We start from the raw sequence: 20,653 nt of genomic DNA on the forward strand, positions 1-20,653 counted from the left end.
ACTACTACTACTACTACTACTACTACTACTACTACTACTACTACTACTACTACTACCACTGTTCATCCTCAATGGAAATGGATGCAGTACACTTTTTGGCCACCAGCGTCACATTGGGGGCGCTGTTTCTCTCCTCACCCTGTTGTCTCCTGGTGTTGATCGAAGGCTCTTCTCCTCCTCAGAACTCCTTCCCTGTGTCGGGGCAGCTCTACACCACTCACCTCCTGTCCCTGGAGGCTCTGCTCACCGTCATCGACAGCACCGAGTCCCACTGTCAGAACAAGGTCCCCACCTCCAGCTCCTCCAGCTCCTCCATCGCCAGCCTGAAGGCCCAAGAGCCGGAGAAGAACCATGAGACGGAGCAGGAGAACGCAGACGCCAACGGTCATTATTTTCTCTAATCCAGCCTCTTTCAGATGTTCAGTTCTTAAAGGCCAGACGCTGCAGGGGAACAGGGAAAACTGTTGTACATTTTAAACTTCTGCTATAGATTACTGATACTAATGTTTTCATGCAACAATAAGGCACTTTAGAGAGGGGGGGGGTCATCACTAGAACCCGACTGATACCGATACCGATATGAAGGGGGTTGGCCTGGCCGATAGCCCATATAAAGGCTAATATATAGATATTTTAAGTCATTTAAGTTGTTGATGTTGTTGTTTCTTTTTTTTATCTCTAAAATAGCCTAAAGTTAAGCATTTATTATTATAGTAAATGTTTCAATCATAGAAATATATAGAAATATTGGTCGACCGATGTGGGGATTACAGATGGAAAAAAAAAAAAATCTGAAAAAATCCTTAAAAAATAGGGAATAATTATGGATTTTTTTTTTAATTAATATATTTATTTATTTTTCTTAAATTGGAAAATTTGGAAAAATAAAGAAAAAATTTAAAGAAATTGAGAAAGAAATCCCTAACAAATTGAGAATTTTTTTTGTTTTTTCCCTCCTAAATTTTGCAAAATTAAGACAAAAAAAATGATTGTATTGTACTGTATTTGTGTTGATAAATGTTAATAATGAATAGAGCCGGGTTTAAATGTATGGGTTAGATTCGTTTTTTGGATCTGATTTAGTTTTTGAAACAAATCACATTTTGAAGTAATTTTGAGGTTCAAAATTAAATATATGGGGCTAATTACATTTAATAAAACCTTTCAGAAAAAAGTCTTTTAGATATTTTTACGTCCAATATGATGTTTTGGCTGAAATTGTCTCAAAAGTTCCTTGTTTTGTCCAATAGTATTAATATCTCCTTTAACCCCAAATGTTAGTACTTGGAGGCTATGATTTGATGGTTTCAGACTCAGCCCCAGACTTGTTTCAGTCACGTGGCTGTTCCCCCAGAGGTACTCAGGGAAACTCCTCCAGAAGGGGGCACTGTCCACATTAAACCAAATATGTTTGAAAGTAGATTATTGTGCATCGTTCTAATGTAGGAATATGTCGTTTATTGTTTGGTCTGTTTTTTACTAAGATGTTATGATGATGTCTCGCCTTAAGATCCACAAAGTTGATGAATCTCTCTGACTTTCGGTCGTTCTGTCCTGACACTGTGTCTCTTCTTTCTCTTCCTCAGACCTCCAGAGACCGAGCCCTAACGGCGTCTCGGTGGACCCCGCTCAGAGTGACCCGTCCCTGGGTTACCCTCCCACCAGCGGCCCCCTGATGGCCGACAAGATGAGGCTGGGCCGGTCGGACCAGGACTCGGAGCCAGGTCAGGACTCTGTGAGGGCTTTTCCACCAAGGGGCTGGTTCAGGGCTGGTTCTGGGCCCGGGTTGGTTCCGTACTGACTTGGTTTTCCACCAAAGTGAGCTGACATTGTGCCTTTTGCCATAGCAACGCTTTGGGAAGTCGATAGCCACACAAAACATGGCTAGCAACATGTTAATACAGACACTTCTGGTCATAAAATACACGAAAATAAGTTTATGTTCCTGTCACAGCAGCCGTCAACATTTTTATTTCTTCTTTCTAACCGTTCCTTCTTGTTGTAGCTGTAGCTGAAGAGCGTAAAGCAAAAAAAACAATTAATTTCCTCCTGTTTTGGCTTCTCCAAGAAGTTAAGGCGAGACACGGCAGGTGAAAGTATTGGTTTTTCCCGCAGTGGTGGAAGTGGAGATTTGTATCTATGTTCCTCCCTTTACATCTTAGTTTTCATGTCAGATATAAAAATGATGATGTTTATTTTATGATGTTTTGTCTGCGAGGTGGGGGCGACCCGGAAGTAGAAAGGCCGTCTTTCCCGCGGGTTTTCATTCATAAATATTGACAGATTTGACATCCACGTGTCCTGCTAAGGGGCCCCGTGATGACGCTTTCACCCAAATATGGTGTTTTTCCTCCTACGAGACGCTGGAGCGGAAAAGTGGAAGAACGGGCCGAGCATGCGCACTCGCTACAAAACTTCAGGGCTGGTTTTCTCTGAATGAGAGAAGCCGCACTCGGACAGAGCCTGAGCCCTTATAGAAGCTCCCACAGACTCCACACTTTACAGGCTGAGACACAACAAGATTTTGAAGGTTTTTGCAAAGGGATTTTTTAATATCTAATTCCTAGCCTGATTTATTCAGCTTTGAAACCAAAAAAACAGGCGGAATTTGAGTTTTTACAGATTTTTTCACTGATGATTAGTTTATTGAAAAACTAAACAAAATATCCAAAATCCCCTCTGAAAAAATCTTAGCTACTAATATGTCAATAAAATAAAACCATTTAATCTGGCTCAATTCATTATTTTGATTTCGTTGCCCAAAATATAGGCAATTTTGGCCATTTTAATGCTCAAAATGACTTATTTTTATGTGAAAACATAAAATGACAGAAAAAGTGCAGGACATGTTTTTCTCATATTTATATCTGTGATGTTCAGCAAAAGTTTCAAATTGATATTTCTACATTTTTTTTTCTTCCCCTATTCACCTGCAGTGTCTCGCCTTAAGCACTAACTAACTAGTATTGGTTGTTTGTCGGAAGAGAAAGCAACACCCCCGGCCACTGAAATCACTGGTGCTCGTTTCTTGGTCCAGCTTTTAACTGGTTCCCAATCGGCACCGGCTTTTGGAACTAAGAGCCAGCGTTTTTTCAGTGGAAAACAAAAGAACTGGTTCTGAAACTGGAACTGACCGGGAACCAGCACCGGCACCAGCTTGGTGGAAATAAATGGCTATGTGAGGTCTCTTCTTAGGGCTTTTCCACCAAGGTGTTGGTTCTGGGCTGGTTCAGAGCTGGTTCTGGTGCCGGGTTGGTTCCAGACTGACTTGGTTTTCCACCAAAATGAGAGCTGTGCCTATTGTCATAGCAACGCTTTGGGAAGTCAACATCAAACATGGATAGTAGCATCTTACTACAGCCACTTCTGGTTATAAAATACAGAAAAATAAGTTTATGTTTCAGTCACAGCAGCCGTTAACATTTTGATTTCTTCTTTCTAACTCTTGTTTTAGCTGAAGAGTGTAAAGGAAAACAACAGTTTCCTCCACAGACTGTTGGCTTCTCCAGGAAGTTCTAAGCACAAACTAACTAATATTGATTGTTTGTTGGAGGAGAGAGCCACGCCCCCAGCCGCTGACATCACTGGTGCTCGTTTCTTGGTCCAGCTTTTAACTGGTTCCCAACCGGCACCAGATTTTGGAACTAAGAGCCAGCGTTTTTTCAGTGGAAAACAAAAGAACTGCTTCTGAAACTGGAACTGACCGGGAACCAGCACCAGCACCAGCCTGGTGGAAAAGGGCTTTCTGTAATGAGGAGGTTTTAATGTGTTATACGTGTGTTTGTTTCAGTGGAAAAGAGAGTTCTGAAGAAGCCGCACAGGTTCTCCTCGTACTTACCCGACACACAGGAGCTCATGGAGATCAGGACCAAGAAGAAGGTGAGGCTGTTCTCTCGGAAATGATTCAAAATCATCATCTCTTCAGCCTGAGTTTGTGGATGATATCGTAGAGCATTTCCTGGAATAATATTCAGTGCAGATAACCCCCTCCAACCCATTAAGCACATTGTTCCTGGTGGCGCTGATTTTGAGAATGGCCTCCCCTCCTAAGTTCTGACTCTTCTCTGGTTTTGCAGCTGCTGATCACGGGCACAGAGCAGTTCAATCAGAAACCGAAGAAGGGCATCGAGTTCCTGCAGGAGAAGGGGCTGCTGTCGGAGCCCCTCGAGCCGGGGCAGGTGGCCCAGTGGCTGCGCGAGAACAACCGCCTCGACAAGAAGATGATCGGGGAGTTCGTCAGCGACCGCAAGAACCCGGAGCTCCTGGACAGCTTCGTCAAGTAAGAAACGTCCTGCGAAAGAAAAGAAACTCGCCGCCGCCAGAGTAATGTATGGAAGCGTCTGTGTGTCCTCAGCACGTTCCAGTTCCAGGGCCTGAGGATCGACGAGGCTCTGAGGCTTTACCTCGAGGCCTTCAGGCTCCCGGGAGAGGCCCCCGTCATCCAGAGGCTCCTGGAGACCTTCACCGACAACTGGCACGTGAGTATCACACAGGCCACAGCTTAGAAATGCTTCTGCAGCAGGAAGAGGCGGGTTCGAGGGAGTCTCTGTTTTTCATTAAACCAGTTATTTGTAAAAGAAAAAAGAACAGTGAAAACAAAAAGGACAGAGGGAGGGTCAGACGCTGGAGGATCTGGAGGATATTGAAAAATGAAGTTCGATTCTCTGATCACACGTATTGGCATCGTGCTGTTTATCCCATCAATAAAACTTCTGGAAACACATGTTAAGAAGGTAAAGAAGAGGCTTATTAAGACGATAGTGTAGCTGGATTTGCCAATAGTGAGATTTAGGTTTTGTTTTATCACATAAAGCTAAAGTGGCGCCGTTGAGGACATGTTGATGGAATGAACTTAAAGTAAACGTTTGTAGGAGCTAGGGATGCACCGATACTGCTACCAGTATCGGGTATCAAGCCGATACCACATGCTTGTACTCTTACTCGGACTCATTCATGAGCTCCTGATACCAGAAACCGACACCATTTGACGTGCGGCCAGCGCAGCTACGAGGCGCAGCTCTCAGCTGAGGAGAGAAGAAGCAACAAACTGTAGAATAGTTTAGTGTAAATCCAATAATCCACATAGAGCTGACTTTATTACAGACTGCGCTCTCTAAACTAGAGTCTGAGCTGGATTTAACCAGAGCTTAATGTTGTTAGCGCTGCAGCGTCTGCAGTGTTTACAACATACAGGCTAACGATGCTAACTCGCGGCTAGCAATTTGGGCCATTCTGACGCCGTTTTAAAACCAGGAGTTTATTCATCTGAAAAACTAACCCAGCGACTAAAAAGTCCTCAGAAAATCCAAATGAAAGACATACAGCATGTTTATATTGAGGGAAAATGAGCTGCAGCAGAACAATGAAAACGCTGTAGCTTCTCGCTAAGTTACTACAAACACACGAGAAAATCTACAGGAGCTGAAGTAAAGACGAAAAGAGACCATTTAAGTAACATCTCAATACTATTGTTAAATAAAAACACATAAATGAATAAAGCTCAGGCTTTGGAGCTTTAGGACATGGGCTTTTCTGTCTATGATGGACAGAGACATAAAAATAAAACATTATATTGAATGAAAATAAATAAATAAATAAATGGCATCAGCACAATTCTAATATAACTGCTCTTAAATGTGTCGCCTACTTTACTTAAGGAAATGTACATGAATAAATTAACTAATTACAAACCAATCTGCTGTGAAAAAAGTAAGAATGTTGAAGAAAATGCCTTGTACTCGTATCGGTATTCGGTATCGGCGAGTACTTAAATCAAAGTACTCGTACCGGTTTTTAGAAAAAGTGGTATCGGTGCCTCCGTAGTAGGAGCCTCTTTGTCTCGTCCAATCAGAAAACAGAATTAGCACAAAGACAGATATTTATGAAATTTACAATGTACAAAACACTACAGACCCTAACTTTAAAAACAAAGTAGGTTTTCATCCAAAACACATAATTGTCATGTCGTTTTCGCTCTATTTTAGTCTGTGTTTACTAGAAAACGATTAATCGATTACTGAAAGAGTTGAGTTGGTCGCCTCCAGTATGAAAACAAGTGTGTGGAACCTTGATGTAGGAAGGATCCTGACCCACAAAGCTCTGAACGCTGGAACCAACATTTAAAGTTGATTCTATAGGACAGTGGTTCTCAACATATTGGCGCCGCAACCCCCACTTTAACAGTAAAAGGGATTCGTGACCCCTGCTCGGGTCACACCGTGAGAAATACAAATAGTAGCCGAGATAATTCTTTACCTCTTAACTCCCGCCTGAACCGAGAGGATCTTTTTCCTCACGTCATCGCTTTTTTTTTTTCCCATCATTTTTTTGTTGGGTATTCAACTCATTTTGTAACTTTTCGTCATTTTTTGGTCACATTTTTGTCAATTTTTTGTAATTTTTTTGTCAAATTTTTATCACATTTTTGTAATTTTTTGTCACTTTTTTTCTCACATTTTTGTCATTTTTTGTCACTTTTTTTGTCACATTTTTGTAATTTTTTGTCACTTTTTTTCTCACATTTTTGTCATTTTTTGTCACTTTTTTTGTCACATTTTTGTGATTTTTTGGTCAAATTTTTATCACATTTTTGTCACATTTTTGTCCATTTCTTTTGACATTTTTGTGACATTTTTGCCACTTTTTCATCAATTTTTCGTCACTTTTTTGTCAATGTTTTCTCACTTTTTTGTCCCATTTCCATCATTTTTTCGTCTCACCTTTTTTCCATAAGCTTTTGGATTGGGGTAAAGCCAAACTGGAGAAAATGTGCTCAGTTCAGGTGGGAGTTAAGGGGTTAAAAAAAAAAATGGCTAAAATGAAATTCATCAAACTACAAACAAATAATGGCGCTCTGGTAAAATAGCACACACATGCTACAATAAAATGTCAGATTATATGCTAATGAAAATATGGCTATTTTACCCCCCAAATTTGTCTCGCGACCCCCAGGTTGAGAACCACTGCTATAGGACACTGGCAGCCACTGAAGTTGATTAGATTCTCGAGCTCATTTCATCCTAATCCTTTTACTTTCTAAAGAAAACAAAGTTGAACTGCCTGAACATGGCCTGCCCTCTCCTCTCCTTTCACATTCAGTTTGTTTTCTATAAATACCAGCTTTGGCGCAGACGAGCGGCTCCACAAAGCTTTGGCTCTGGCTTTATAACTGAGGGTCTGAACACTGTGACTGTCAGAGTCTCCTCCGGGTCCTCGATCCAGCCTTCGCTCTGGTCTTTGGTCCGGATTTGAAAGTGTCAACAGTAAAACACATGAACCAGGATCACGCTTCATAAATGCACGGCCTCGGCTGAGAAGGAGCTGGTCCTGGTCTTGGCCTGAGCCCTGGTAGATCCTGGCGTTGGCCTGAGCCCAGGTTCAGATCCAGGTCTTGGCCTGAGCCTGGGTTCAGGTCCAGGTCTTGGCCTGAGCCCTGGTTCAGATCCTGGTCTCAGCCTGAGCCCGGGTTCAGATCCTGGTCTTGGCCTGAGCCCTGGTTCAGATCCTGGTCTTGGCCTGAGCCCTGGTTCAGATCCTGGTCTTGGCCTGAGCCCTGGTTCAGGTCCAGGTCTTGGCCTGAGCCCGGGTTCAGATCCTGGTCTTGGCCTGAGCCCTGGTTCAGATCCTGGTCTCAGCCTGAGTCCTGGTAGATCCTGGTCTTGGCCTGAGCCCTGGTTCAGATCCTGGTGTTGGCCTGAGCCCTGGTTCAGATCCTGGTCTTGGCCTGAGCCCTGGTTCAGATCCTGGTCTTGGCCTGAGCCTGGGTTCAGATCCAGGTCTTGGCCTGAGCCCGGGTTCAGGTCCTGGTCTTGGCCTGAGCCTGAGCCCGGGTTCAGATCCTGGTCTCGGCCTGAGCCCGGGTTCAGATCCTGGTCTCGGCCTGAGCCCGGGTTCAGATCCTGGTCTCGGCCTGAGTCCGGGTTCAGGTCCTGGTGTTAGTCTGAGCCCGGGTTCAGATCCTGGTCTCAGCCTGAGCCCGGGTTCAGGTCCAGGTCTCGGCCTGAGCCCGGGTTCAGGTCCTGGTCTCAGTCTGAGTCCTGGTTCAGATCCTGGTCTTGGCCTGAGCCCTGGTAGATCCTGGTCTTGGCCTGAGCCCTGGTTCAGGTCCTGGTCTTGGCCTGAGCCCGGGTTCAGGTCCAGGTCTTGGCCTGAGCCCTGGTAGATCCTGGTCTTGGCCTGAGCCCGGGTTCAGATCTAGGTCTTGGCCTGAGTCATGGTTCAGATCCTGGTCTTGGCCTGAGCCCTGGTTTAGGTCCTGGTCTTGGCCTGAGTCCGGGTTCAGGTCCAGGTCTCAGCCTGAGCCCGGGTTTAGATCCTGGTCTTGGCCTGAGTCCGGGTTCAGGTCCTGGTCTCAGTCTGAGTCCGGGTTAATCAGTTTTCTGTCTTCTGTTTGCAGAAAGTGAACGGCTGCCCCTTCATGACGAACGACGCCGGCTTCGCTCTGGCTTACGCCGTCATCATGTTAAACACCGACCAGCACAACCACAACGTCCGCAAGCAGAACATCCCCATGACGGTGGAGGTGAGGAGGTCCAGAGGGAGGTCCAGAGGGAGGTCCAGAGGGAGGTCCAGAGGGAGGCTCAGAGGGAGGTCCAGAGTGTGGGAGGTTCAGAGGGAGGGAGGTCCAGAGGGAGGTCCAGAGGGAGGTCCAGAGGGAGGTCCAGAGGGAGGTCCAGAGGGAGGTTCAGAGGGAGGCTCAGAGGGAGGTCCAGAGGGAGGGAGGTCCAGAGGGAGGTCCAGAGGGAGGTTCAGAGGGAGGTCCAGAGGGAGGTCCAGAGGGAGGTCCAGAGGGAGGCTCAGAGGGAGGTCCAGAGGGAGGCTCAGAGGGAGGCTCAGAGGGAGGGAGGTCCAGAGGGAGGTTCAGAGGGAGGTCCAGAGGGAGGTCCAGAGGGAGGTCCAGAGGGAGGTCCAGAGGGAGGTTCAGAGGGAGGTCCAGAGGGAGGTCCAGAGGGAGGTCCAGAGGGAGGTCCAGAGGGAGGCTCAGAGGGAGGTCCAGAGGGAGGCTCAGAGGGAGGCTCAGAGGGAGGGAGGTCCAGAGGGAGGTTCAGAGGGAGGTCCAGAGGGAGGTCCAGAGGGAGGTTCAGAGGGAGGTCCAGAGGGAGGTTCAGAGGGAGGTCCAGAGGGAGGTTCAGAGGGAGGTCCAGAGGGAGGTTCAGAGGGAGGTTCAGAGGGAGGTCCAGAGGGAGGTCCAGAGGGAGGTCCAGAGGGAGGTTCAGAGGGAGGTCCAGAGGGAGGTTCAGAGGGAGGTTCAGAGGGAGGTCCAGAGGGAGGTCCAGAGGGAGGTTCAGAGGGAGGTCCAGAGGGAGGTCCAGAGTGAGGTCCAGAGGGAGGTCCAGAGGGAGGTTCAGAGGGAGGGAGGTCCAGAGGGAGGTCCAGAGGGAGGTCCAGAGGGAGGTTCAGAGGGAGGTTCAGAGGGAGGGAGGTCCAGAGGGAGGTCCAGAGGGAGGTCCAGAGGGAGGTGCAGAGGGAGGTTCAGAGGGAGGTGCAGAGGGAGGTGCAGAGGGAGGTCCAGAGGGAGGTCCAGAGGGAGGCTCAGAGGGAGGTTCAGAGGGAGGTGCAGAGGGAGGTGCAGAGGGAGGTGCAGAGGGAGGTCCAGAGGGAGGTTCAGAGGGAGGGAGGTCCAGAGGGAGGTCCAGAGGGAGGTCCAGAGGGAGGTTCAGAGGGAGGTTCAGAGGGAGGGAGGTCCAGAGGGAGGTCCAGAGGGAGGTTCAGAGGGAGGTCCAGAGGGAGGTCCAGAGGGAGGTGCAGAGGGAGGTCCAGAGGGAGGTGCAGAGGGAGGTGCAGAGGGAGGTCCAGAGGGAGGTCCAGAGGGAGGCTCAGAGGGAGGTTCAGAGGGAGGTCCAGAGGGAGGTCCAGAGGGAGGGAGGTCCAGAGGGAGGTCCAGAGGGAGGTCCAGAGGGAGGCTCAGAGGGAGGTTCAGAGGGAGGTCCAGAGGGAGGTCCAGAGGGAGGGAGGTCCAGAGGGAGGTCCAGAGGGAGGTCCAGAGGGAGGTTCAGAGGGAGGTTCAGAGGGAGGGAGGTCCAGAGGGAGGTCCAGAGGGAGGTCCAGAGGGAGGTTCAGAGGGAGGTCCAGAGGGAGGTTCAGAGGGAGGTCCAGAGGGAGGTCCAGAGGGAGGTGCAGAGGGAGGTCCAGAGGGAGGTGCAGAGGGAGGTGCAGAGGGAGGTCCAGAGGGAGGTCCAGAGGGAGGTCCAGAGGGAGGCTCAGAGGGAGGTTCAGAGGGAGGTCCAGAGGGAGGTTCAGAGGGAGGTTCAGAGGGAGGGAGGTCCAGAGGGAGGTCCAGAGGGAGGTCCAGAGGGAGGTCCAGAGGGAGGTCCAGAGGGAGGTGCAGAGGGAGGTCCAGAGGGAGGTGCAGAGGGAGGTGCAGAGGGAGGTCCAGAGGGAGGTTCAGAGGGAGGGAGGTCCAGAGGGAGGTCCAGAGGGAGGTTCAGGGGGAGGTTCAGAGGGAGGGAGGTCCAGAGGGAGGTCCAGAGGGAGGTCCAGAGGGAGGTGCAGAGGGAGGTTCAGAGGGAGGGAGGTCCAGAGGGAGGTCCAGAGGGAGGTCCAGAGGGAGGTGCAGAGGGAGGTCCAGAGGGAGGTTCAGAGGGAGGTTCAGAGGGAGGTTCAGAGGGAGGCTCAGAGGGAGGTCCAGAGGGAGGTCCAGAGGGAGGTCCAGAGGGAGGTTCAGAGGGAGGTTCAGAGGGAGGTTCAGAGGGAGGGAGGTTCAGAGGGAGGTTCAGAGGGAGGGAGGTTCAGAGGGAGGTTCAGAGGGAGGTTCAGAGGGAGGTCCAGAGGGAGGTCCAGAGGGAGGTCCAGAGGGAGGCTCAGAGGGAGGTTCAGAGGGAGGTCCAGAGGGAGGTTCAGAGGGAGGTTCAGAGGGAGGGAGGTCCAGAGGGAGGTTCAGAGGGAGGTCCAGAGGGAGGGAGGTCCAGAGGGAGGCTCAGAGGGAGGTCCAGAGGGAGGTCCAGAGGGAGGTTCAGAGGGAGGGAGGTCCAGAGGGAGGCTCAGAGGGAGGTCCAGAGGGAGGTCCAGAGGGAGGTCCAGAGGGAGGTTCAGAGGGAGGTCCAGAGGGAGGTCCAGAGGGAGGTCCAGAGGGAGGTTCAGAGGGAGGTTCAGAGGGAGGGAGGTCCAGAGGGAGGTTCAGAGGGAGGTTCAGAGGGTGTAGCAGTTCTCCGGTTACTGCTTAGGATTAACCAACACCTGAACTACATCATTTAACCGAGCGCATTCTCTCCAGTTCAGCTTTACTCAAATCTAAAAGCGTCTCGACTTTCTAATCTCAATGAGTTTTATCCTCGTTAAATAATGGTTAAATAAAAAAAAACACTTTAGGAAAAGTGATCCTAGCTTTTGTTGTTGCCGCTTTTTTTGTCACATTTTAGTTTTTTTATAATTAAAAAAATCACAGATCTTTGTGGGGGGGAAATCGCCCAGCTCTACTTTGAAGTCTTTTCCATGAAGCTTTTAGGTTTGGGTAAAGCCAAACTGGAGAAAATGTGCTCAGTTCAGGTGGAGGTTAAGGGGTTAAACAAGGAAATACAGGCTGGAGCTGGTGAAGACTTTGCCTGGTGCGCCTCCTGCTGGCAGCTGTAGGAATATCTTGTAGGAATAAAAAATAATACAGGATGATGCGCTGACACTGTAGAAGAAGAAACTGATAAATTAAACAGGATCAAGCTCTTAACCCCCGCCTGAACACTTCAGCTTTACCCAAATCTAAAAGCTTCTCTATACGCCTCATTTCACGTTTCGCTTTTTTTCAAGAGGAAGAAGCCAAACTGTAGAGACTGTGCTCGGTCCAGGCGGAGGTTATGTAAGGATTAAACATCTCGGAGCCGCGTTAGACGGTTCTAACGCCCGACACAGTGTTGTTCCTCCTGCATTATAACGTCTAACGCGGCTCCTCGTTGTTTAATCCGCTTATACCAGGGTCCCACAAACCTAACATTTATAATAAATGTGTTTTTCATTGACTAAAGTCACTAAATCTGCCAGACTACGGGACTATTTCCTGTGGGTTATTAGCCGGTCACTGAAGGCTGGTCTCAGAGCGAGTCATTCTCCGCAGCTATTACGAGGATCTCAGTCAGGCTCAACGACACAACATCAGCACAGAATCACAACACAACAGGACTAACCCGGAAACACTTTTCCCTGGAAGTAAACACCGATATGCGGCACTCGTGGGCAGGAGTTATTTACCTTTTACGCTGTTTAACCTGAAGCTAAAGCTAGCTAGCTCAACCAGCTCAACTGTTTATGGAAACAGCTGCGGTGGAGTCGCTCACACCTGGGCCCCCCCAACTGAAACTGTTATGATTGACTTTACTAATCCAGACAAATATGCTTCAATGCAGGATCATTTTATGTACGCCTGAAAATGATGAATTTATTTTATTTATTTATTTATTTATTTTTGCAAGGACAGTGCATATTAACAGCTCAACTGTAAAATATGCCAGAGTTAGCCAAAAGGCTAGTTTTCATCTGTAGTCCTCGGCCAGATGTACAGTAGGCACCCTGGAAATGGGTAAGACAAGTTATCACGATTATCACATGGCAAAGTACAATAAACATCACATTTGCTCAGCAGCAGGAATAACACACCAAAACAAACATGCAACAAAGAGTTCATGCGCGACAGAGCTTAAGTGAGAATGCAGGAGGCAACATGAGGAAGCACAGCAGGAGTTCATGAACAACTAGTCAGTTAGATAAAAGATACAGTCAATACAGATTAAAAGATACAGTTAATAACATTAGTCAGTTACAATAGAAGGTGTAAAAAAGAAAGTAATCATTAAAATGCATGAATAGCCTTAACCGTTTCCAATAGAAATGTAAAGCTCATATGTTATTAACAGTAGCTAACCTAGCTGCTCACTCTCCTCTACAAACATTTAGCAAACACTAAATCCATCTCATACGTTCCTGTCAGTCACTAATTACGCCTTTATCTGATTCAGCTGTGTCATGCGTTGCTATGGCGACGCCACAGCGGAGTGACATCCCAGTGATTTAACTACCGGACTACGTGTGCGGTTATACCAAAATAATGCACCAGCCAATCAGAATCCAGTATTCACCCAGACCATGGTATAAGAGGTTCTAACCCTTGTTCCTCACAGACTCTCCATGTGAGGAGAGTCTCACATGGAGAGTCTCTGAACCCTCTGTGCTCGGTCCAGGCGGGGGTAATGAGTAACTGAACCCTCTGGGCCTGAGTCAGAGCCGCCGGCGGCTCCAGCGACAAATGAGTAAATCCCATGTTTGCTTTAGCTCCGTGTGACGCGCCGCGGCCACAGCACAGGCCTCCTCACAAATAGCCCCCGCTCAGCCTCAAACGAGCGGCCGCCATGTTGGAGCGTCAGGCGCCGGCGCAGCTGAAGAGAACAGAGGGAGGGGGGAGGCTGAGGGGGGGGTCGGGAACAGCTGCCGCGGAGGCTACAAAGAAGCCCCGCGACAACTGCAGCCCCGCGACCAAAGGCGGGGATTCAGGCGAGGTTTACACGGAGAAAGTATGAGGAAAATGAGAAATATGGAGGATCTGAAGGAGGATCTGAAGAGGCTAAGTTTAGATCACAAACAACAGTGGGTCTCAACCGGTGGTCCGCATTCCACGGGGGTACTCGGAAGATCAGAGGTTTTATCGGGCGGTGCATGTTGGCGTGGGCGATAGAACGTCTACAGCACCAGACCCCCTCCTCAGGCACATTTTTGCTACCTTTTCCAAACTAGTATCTTTCAATAGAGCAGATCCTGGGTCATTACCAGTGGGGACCCCCCATTGCAACTCGGCCCCGTTCGGCTGTGGGACCCCAAAAACCACTTTAACGGGACAGGCTTCAGACGGAACTTTGTGATTCTATCCAAAGTGGTGCTGTGGTCCCATACAGAGTCACAGATGAATGAAATTTAGAACACAGAAAGCTGACATGATGAGGAACAAAGGAATATGACAGTTTTGGGCTTTAGCTTTTTCTTTTTCCATATATTCAACTATATATCTGCAAAAATGAAAATTAAATGTCATATAGATGAGAAAAGCACTTCACAAATGAGTGCATTATTGTCTTTTTTTGTTTATTTTTACCTTTTAAAATTTAAACCTTCTAAATATTCTGTGAATACAATTTGAGCTGCAGATCTTTTTTAATTGATGAGTTTTAGGGCTTTTCAAAGGGGGGTAGGATTAAAATCAGGCCTTGATGCAACAACAAGTTTCACTAACTTTGGGGACTTTGGACATTTGTTACAGACTGTTGGGAATTTTATTACTTATTTCTACTTTTCGAAATATCTTTGACAATCAATACCGAATATGTTGCCAGTGTCATCTCTAAATAAGATACACAATGGTTTAACGCAGTCACCAACGAAAGTACTTTTTTAAGGTGTAAAAGACTTACTTTTCTTGAATCAAATACAAATACAGTTGTTTCTGTTCATGTGACTCAATACGAGGTTAAAACAAAACTATTTTGCTATAATTTGGGGTCAATATCCTATAACTACACAGAACGTCTAAGTCTTTAGGATTCGTTTTTAACTGGTAACTCTCAAACAACTTAATGCTCTTGAAATTGCCCTCGGCTGATAAAAGGTTGGTTTGGTTTAACGATATAACAAAAATACATGTGATATCATTCATATTTGTTATACCACGGTCTGGGTGAATACTCGATTCTGATTGGCTGGTGCATTATTTTGGTGTAACCGCACACGTAGTCCGGTAGTTAAATCACTGGGATGTCACTCCGCTGTGGCGTCGCCATAGCAACGCCTGACACAGCTGAATCAGATAAAGGCGTAATTAGTGACTGACAGGAACGTATGAGATGGATTTAGTGTTTGCTAAATGTTTGTAGAGGAGAGTGAGCAGCTAGGTTAGCTACTGTTAATAACATATGAGCTTTACATTTCTATTGGAAACGGTTAAGGCTATTCATCATTTTCAGGCGTACATAAAATGATCCTGCATTGAAGCATCTTTGTCTGGATTAGTAAAGTCAAACATAAAAGTTTGAGTTGGGGGGGCCCAGGTGTGAGCGACTCCACCGCAGCTGTTTCCATAAACAGTTGAGCTGGTTGAGCTAGCTAGCTTTAGCTTCAGGTTAAACCTTGTAAAAGGTAAATAACTCCTGCCCACGAGTGCCGCATATCGGTGTTTACTTCCAGGGAAAAGTGTTTCCGGGTTAGTCCTGTTGTGTTGTGATTCTGTGCTGATGTTGTGTCGTTGAGCCTGACTGAGATCCTCGTAATAGCTGCGGAGAATGACTCGCTCTGAGACCAGCCTTCAGTGACCGGCTAATAACCCACACAAAATAGTCCCGTAGTCTGGCAGATTTAGTGAGTTTAGTCAATGAAAAACACATTTATTATAAATGTTACGTTTGTGGGACCCTGGTATAAGCGGATTAAACAACGAGGAGCCGCGTTAGACGTTATAATGCAGGAGGAACAACACTGTGTCGGCCGTTAGAACCGGCTAATGCGGCTGTTGTGTTGGAGAATCCACAACAGAGTGTTTTACAAAAATTGCCACGACATAAACACATTTTAACTTAGAAACAAATTTCCCATTTTAATTTTACATTTTACTTTTTTTTTTCATTCACAAAAGGAGCATTTTTTTCACGTGTGTAAAATGGGGTAAAAATCCAAATGACATACAATTATTTCAGATCACCAAAAAATGACTTTTTTTGGTTGTTATTTTATCAGATTTGATTTAGAAAGAATATAAATGAGTCCCAGATTCCTTTTAGATAATAGTGAGTTTTTGGCTGGAGTTACTACAAAAAAGTCCAAATTAGAATCAATAGTTTGAAACTGGGCGTTTGTAAACTGAGCATGTGTTTGGTTTGTGGTTTTGGTCCGGGGGGGGGGGGGTCCAGGGGGGGTCCAGGGGGGGTCCAGGGGGGGTCGGAGGCTCCGTCAGCGCCGTCAGAAGTGTCTTAGCTGTGAACTTCTGCGCAGTGGAACCCGGAGCGTGGAAATCCCGGTAATCCTCGCACCAAACGGCTGTGACCTCATAAAAGCGCGTCAGTATTTCTATGGAGCTGAAATGTGACAAACGCTCTTTAAACAACTGCAGCATTTCTCACGTCGCCGCCGGGCGGTCGCCGAGGTCACGGGCGCTCGTTAACGGCGTCCGAGCGGAGCCACGCCCACAGAAGTGAAGACTCCTCCAGAGTCCAGAAACACCAGCGTTTAGACCTGGTTCTGTCCAGGACATGGTTAGACTCGAAGTCCTCGCTCTACAGGACTGATTAACCAGGTTTTAGTCTGAAACTGAAGTACTGCCCACTCTGGATAAATGACTTCATCCAACCAACTTATGCATGAAATAAACGGTCTCCTTCTGCTTATATTCACTTCATTATTTTGCCCAGCAGCTAGTTTCATCCTTATTAGCCGATCATTTAGATTAGCTTTTAATTTAACATGTCATTTAGGACAGTGTGCATTAACTCCTTAACTCCCACCTGAACCGAGCACATTTTCTCCAGTTTGGCTTTACCCCAGTCCAAAAGCTTCTGGAAAAAAGTTGAGACGAAAACGATGATGGAAATGTGACAAAAAGTTACGAAAAATTGTCAAAAAAGTGACAAAAAAATTACAAAAATGTGACCAAAAAAATACAAAAAATGACATAAAAATTTGACAAAAATTTGACTAAAAATATGATAAAAAAATGACAAAAATTTGACAAAAAAATACAAAAATTTGACAAAAAAATGACAAAAAAAAAGACAAAAATGTGACAAAAATGTGACAAAATGTGACAAAAAAGTGACAATTTTTTTTACAAAAATTTGACAAAAATGTGACAAAAAAATTTCAAAAAAATTTGACAAAAATGTGACAAAAATTTGACTAAAAAATGACAAAAAATTGACAAAATGTGACAAAAATTGACAAAAAATTGACAAAAATTTAACAAAATACAAAAAAATGACATAAAAATGTGACAAAATGTGACAAAAACAATGACAATTTTTTGACAAAAATGTGACAAAAATGTGATAAAAATTTGACAAAAAAATTACAAAGAGATACAAAAATGAGTTGAACACCCAACAAAAAAATGATGGGAAAAAAATGTGATGACGTGAGGAAAAAGATCCTCTCGGTTCAGGCGTGAGTTAAGAGGTTAATAAACAGGTGTGAACAGGCAAGAAAGATTCTGAGGCAAATGACCTGGTCTGGTTTGTGTCTTATGATCCTGCTAATGACAACACATATTAAAGAGACACCACCAAAGACAACACCATATTAAAGTGAAAAACAGTCGTGTCAGGAAAACTGGATCTCAGAGTCCATCATCTGTTGATCCTCGGCTTGAGGAGCTCAGGTTCTTGTTTGTTTAGTCGTTTCCTCAGTCCTGGAGTCGTCTGTCGTCACTTTCCGCTCCCGTTCGGCTCCTCCACTGATCCAACTTTAATCCGTCTTTAATCCCGGTTAACCCCCTTTAACCAAACCTTCTCTAAAGTTTCACCGGATCAGTGACGGGGGTTTGGTTCGGATCTGTCGGCACTTTTCCTCTGACGGGTCATTAGTGCCAAACGACAGGTTTAAACACGGGAAAGTCAGACTGAGGCGGCGGAGCAGTTTAATCAGAGCAAATCCAACACTCAATTACTGATAGAAATGAGGATTAGAACTGAATAAAGACTCCAAAACACGTGAGAGGAGAAGGAACTGTCTCTATATCACACAGGAGACGAGACAGGTTTGAGTTTAACGTTACATAACACTAAGGCTCAGAGATGTGGCATTTTCTCCATATTATTGTACATTTTCAGATCTGATGCAACACACAAACATCTGCAAAGGAGACGCAGATAATTGTAATGTTTGAAGAATGTCAGAATCAGAAAACGAGCGGATGTTTGTGGGCGGAGCCTCAAAGTCACGACATCACAGAGAGAAGCGCGAACAACTTAATATGTTCATAAAGAAATGAGTAAACTGAACATTTATGAGTAAAAAGACGATCACACTTACAGTTCTCTGTTAGAATCCAGCTGATCCACGGCTGCTCCTCAGAACAAACCCACATGGTCCAAACAGCGATGATAGTTTTTCCTCGTGAAGGTTTAAGCTCTTGCTCCTCGTGTGAGTCCTGGTCTCTGAGGCTCCTCACGTCTTTCTGTTAAACTTTGTAGCTGATTTTACTGTAAAACCTCCAGCTCCTCTTGGTGCCGCATGTGTCGTCTGTGCTTCCTGTTTGTTTGGGCCGAGTGTTTCCCTGGGATTGACCTGACAGGCGCTGCAGCTGCACGTCCAGATTATTTTCCAGAATGTGACAGGACTGGATAATTCTCCTCGATTAAAACTCACCAGGCGATTATCGAGATCGACCTTTATTAAAATCCCGATTACATTAGAATTCGATTAATTACCCGGCAGTTAAATAAATAAATAAATAAATAATTTCTTCTGTTATTTTGTAGCCCGTGGTTGTAATTATTTTCTTGTCTTTTGCAGCAATTTAAGAAGAATCTGAAAGGCGTGAACGGGAACAAGGACTTCGACCAGGACATGCTGGAGGACATCTACAACGCCATCAAGTACGTCCTGGTTCTGTTGATCCTTTAGACCAGTGGTTCTCAACCTTTCGGCGCCGCAACCCCCATTTTAACAGTAAAAGGGATTCGTGACCCCTGCTCGGGTCACACCGTGAGAAATAGAAATAGCAGCCGACATAATTCTTAACCTCTTAACTCCCGCCTGAACCGAGAGGATCTTTTTCCTCAGATTTTTTTTCCATCATTTTTTTTGGGGATATTCAACTCATTTTTGTATCTTTTTGTCACATTTTTGTCACATTTTTGTCATTTTTTTGTCACATTTTTGTCACATTTTTATCAAATTTTTGTCATTTTTTTGTCAAGCTTTTATCACATTTTTGTCACATTTTTGTCATTTTTTTGGTCAAATCTTTATCACATTTTTGTTATTTTTTGTCACATTTTTGTCATTTTTTTGGTCATTTTTTTGTCACATTTTTATCACATTTTTGTCATTTTTTTGTCACATTTTTGTCATTTTTTTTGGTCACATTTTTGTCATTTTTTTGTCAAGCTTTTATCACATTTTTGTCACATTTTTGTCCTTTTTTTGTCACATTTTTGTCATTTTTTTGTCAAATCTTTATCACATTTTTGTCATTTTTTTGTCACATTTTTGTCATTTTTTTGTCACATTTTTGTCATTTTTTTGTCAAATCTTTATCACATTTTTGTCATTTTTTTGTCACATTTTTGTCATTTTTTTGTCAAATCTTTATCACATTTTTGTCATTTTTTTGTCACATTTTTGTCACATTTTTGTCATTTTTTGTCACATTTTTGCCATTTTTTTTGGTCGATTTTTTGTCATTTTTTTTGTCACATTTTTGTCATTTTTTTGTCTCTTTTTTTGTCACATTTTTGTCACATTTTTGTCATTTTTTGTCACATTTTTTGTCACATTTTTGTCATTTTTTGTCACATTTTTGTCATTTTTTTGTCACATTTTTGTCATTTTTTTGTCACATTTTTGTCATTTTTTGGTCACATTTTTATCACATTTTTGTCATTTTTTTGTCAAGTTTTTATCACATTTTTGTAATTTTTTGTCACATTTTTGTCACTTTTTCATCCATTTTTCGTCACTTTTTAGTCCCATTTCCATCATTGTTTTCGTCTCAGCTTTTTTCCAGAAGCTTTTGGATTGGGGTAAAGCCAAACTGGAGAAAATGTGCTCGGTTCAGGTCTGACTGTGCTGTTTCCCTCAGGACGGAGGAGATCGTGATGCCGGACGAGCAGACGGGTTTGGTGAAGGAGAACTACGTGTGGAGCGTCCTGCTTCACCGCGGCGCCTCGTCTGAAGGCCTGTTCCTGCGGGTTCCTCCGGGCAGCTACGACCACGAGCTGTTCTCCATGACCTGGGGCCCGTCCATCGCCGCGCTCTCCTACGTCTACGACAAGAGCCTGGACGAGAGCATCCTGCAGAAGGCCATCACCGGCTTCAGGTCAGACACACTCACAGAGAAACGTGGACAAATGTTCAGGTTTACTCACTGGCTTCAGTTTTGGACTCGTTCAGGTTTGAGCCGCGATATTGATGAGGATGAATTGGCTTTTCACTTTCCTGATGAAGATGATGGAGCTGTATTTTTGCAAAACCAACAGAAATCAGAAACATCTTCTCTTACACTGCTTTGTCACTTTTTTTTGAGCATTTTTCTTATCTCTTTATTTTCCCAAGTTGTTTTTTTTTTTTTTTACTTTTTTCCCCCACAATGTTTTCCCTGTTATTTCCCCCTTTTTATTTTGTTTTTCAATTGTTTTTTTCTGTTTTTCTGGATATTCAGCCTCTGTAGCAGAGTGTGCGCCATTGTGCCTCAATGGTAGAATTACTCAAGAGCGCCCCCCGGATTTAATGGTAGAAATGCGGCACTGCTTTCCCGGCCTAAACCTCTTAACCCCCACCTGAACAGGGCACATTTTCTCCAGATTGGCTTTACCCAAAAGCCTCTTGAAAAAAGTGTAGCAACCAAAAATGTGATGAAAAAGTAATGAAAAAAATGACAAAAAAGTCACGAAAAAATGACAAAAATCTGATGAAGAAAATGACAAAAAAGTCACGAAAAAATGACAAAAAAGTGATGAAAAAATGACAATAATCT

At 45.0% G+C, this 20,653-nt stretch overlaps 1 protein-coding gene across 1 annotated transcript in view; it reads left to right on the forward strand.

Annotated features, from left to right (window-relative positions):
* Window positions 1–20,653, forward strand: part of gbf1 (golgi brefeldin A resistant guanine nucleotide exchange factor 1) — a 115,337-nt gene that overhangs the window by 74,110 nt on the left and 20,574 nt on the right. The window contains exons 16-23 of the mRNA XM_079568423.1: window positions 183–384; window positions 1,587–1,724; window positions 3,791–3,879; window positions 4,077–4,279; window positions 4,355–4,478; window positions 8,396–8,521; window positions 18,469–18,551; window positions 19,760–19,996. Of these exons, the coding sequence (XP_079424549.1) occupies window positions 183–384; window positions 1,587–1,724; window positions 3,791–3,879; window positions 4,077–4,279; window positions 4,355–4,478; window positions 8,396–8,521; window positions 18,469–18,551; window positions 19,760–19,996 (1,202 nt within the window). The remainder of the gene's footprint in view (window positions 1–182; window positions 385–1,586; window positions 1,725–3,790; window positions 3,880–4,076; window positions 4,280–4,354; window positions 4,479–8,395; window positions 8,522–18,468; window positions 18,552–19,759; window positions 19,997–20,653) is intronic.

The sequence above is a fragment of the Gobius niger genome (genome assembly GCF_951799975.1).
Source record: "Gobius niger genome assembly, chromosome: 12".
Lineage (NCBI taxonomy): Eukaryota > Metazoa > Chordata > Actinopteri > Gobiiformes > Gobiidae > Gobius > Gobius niger.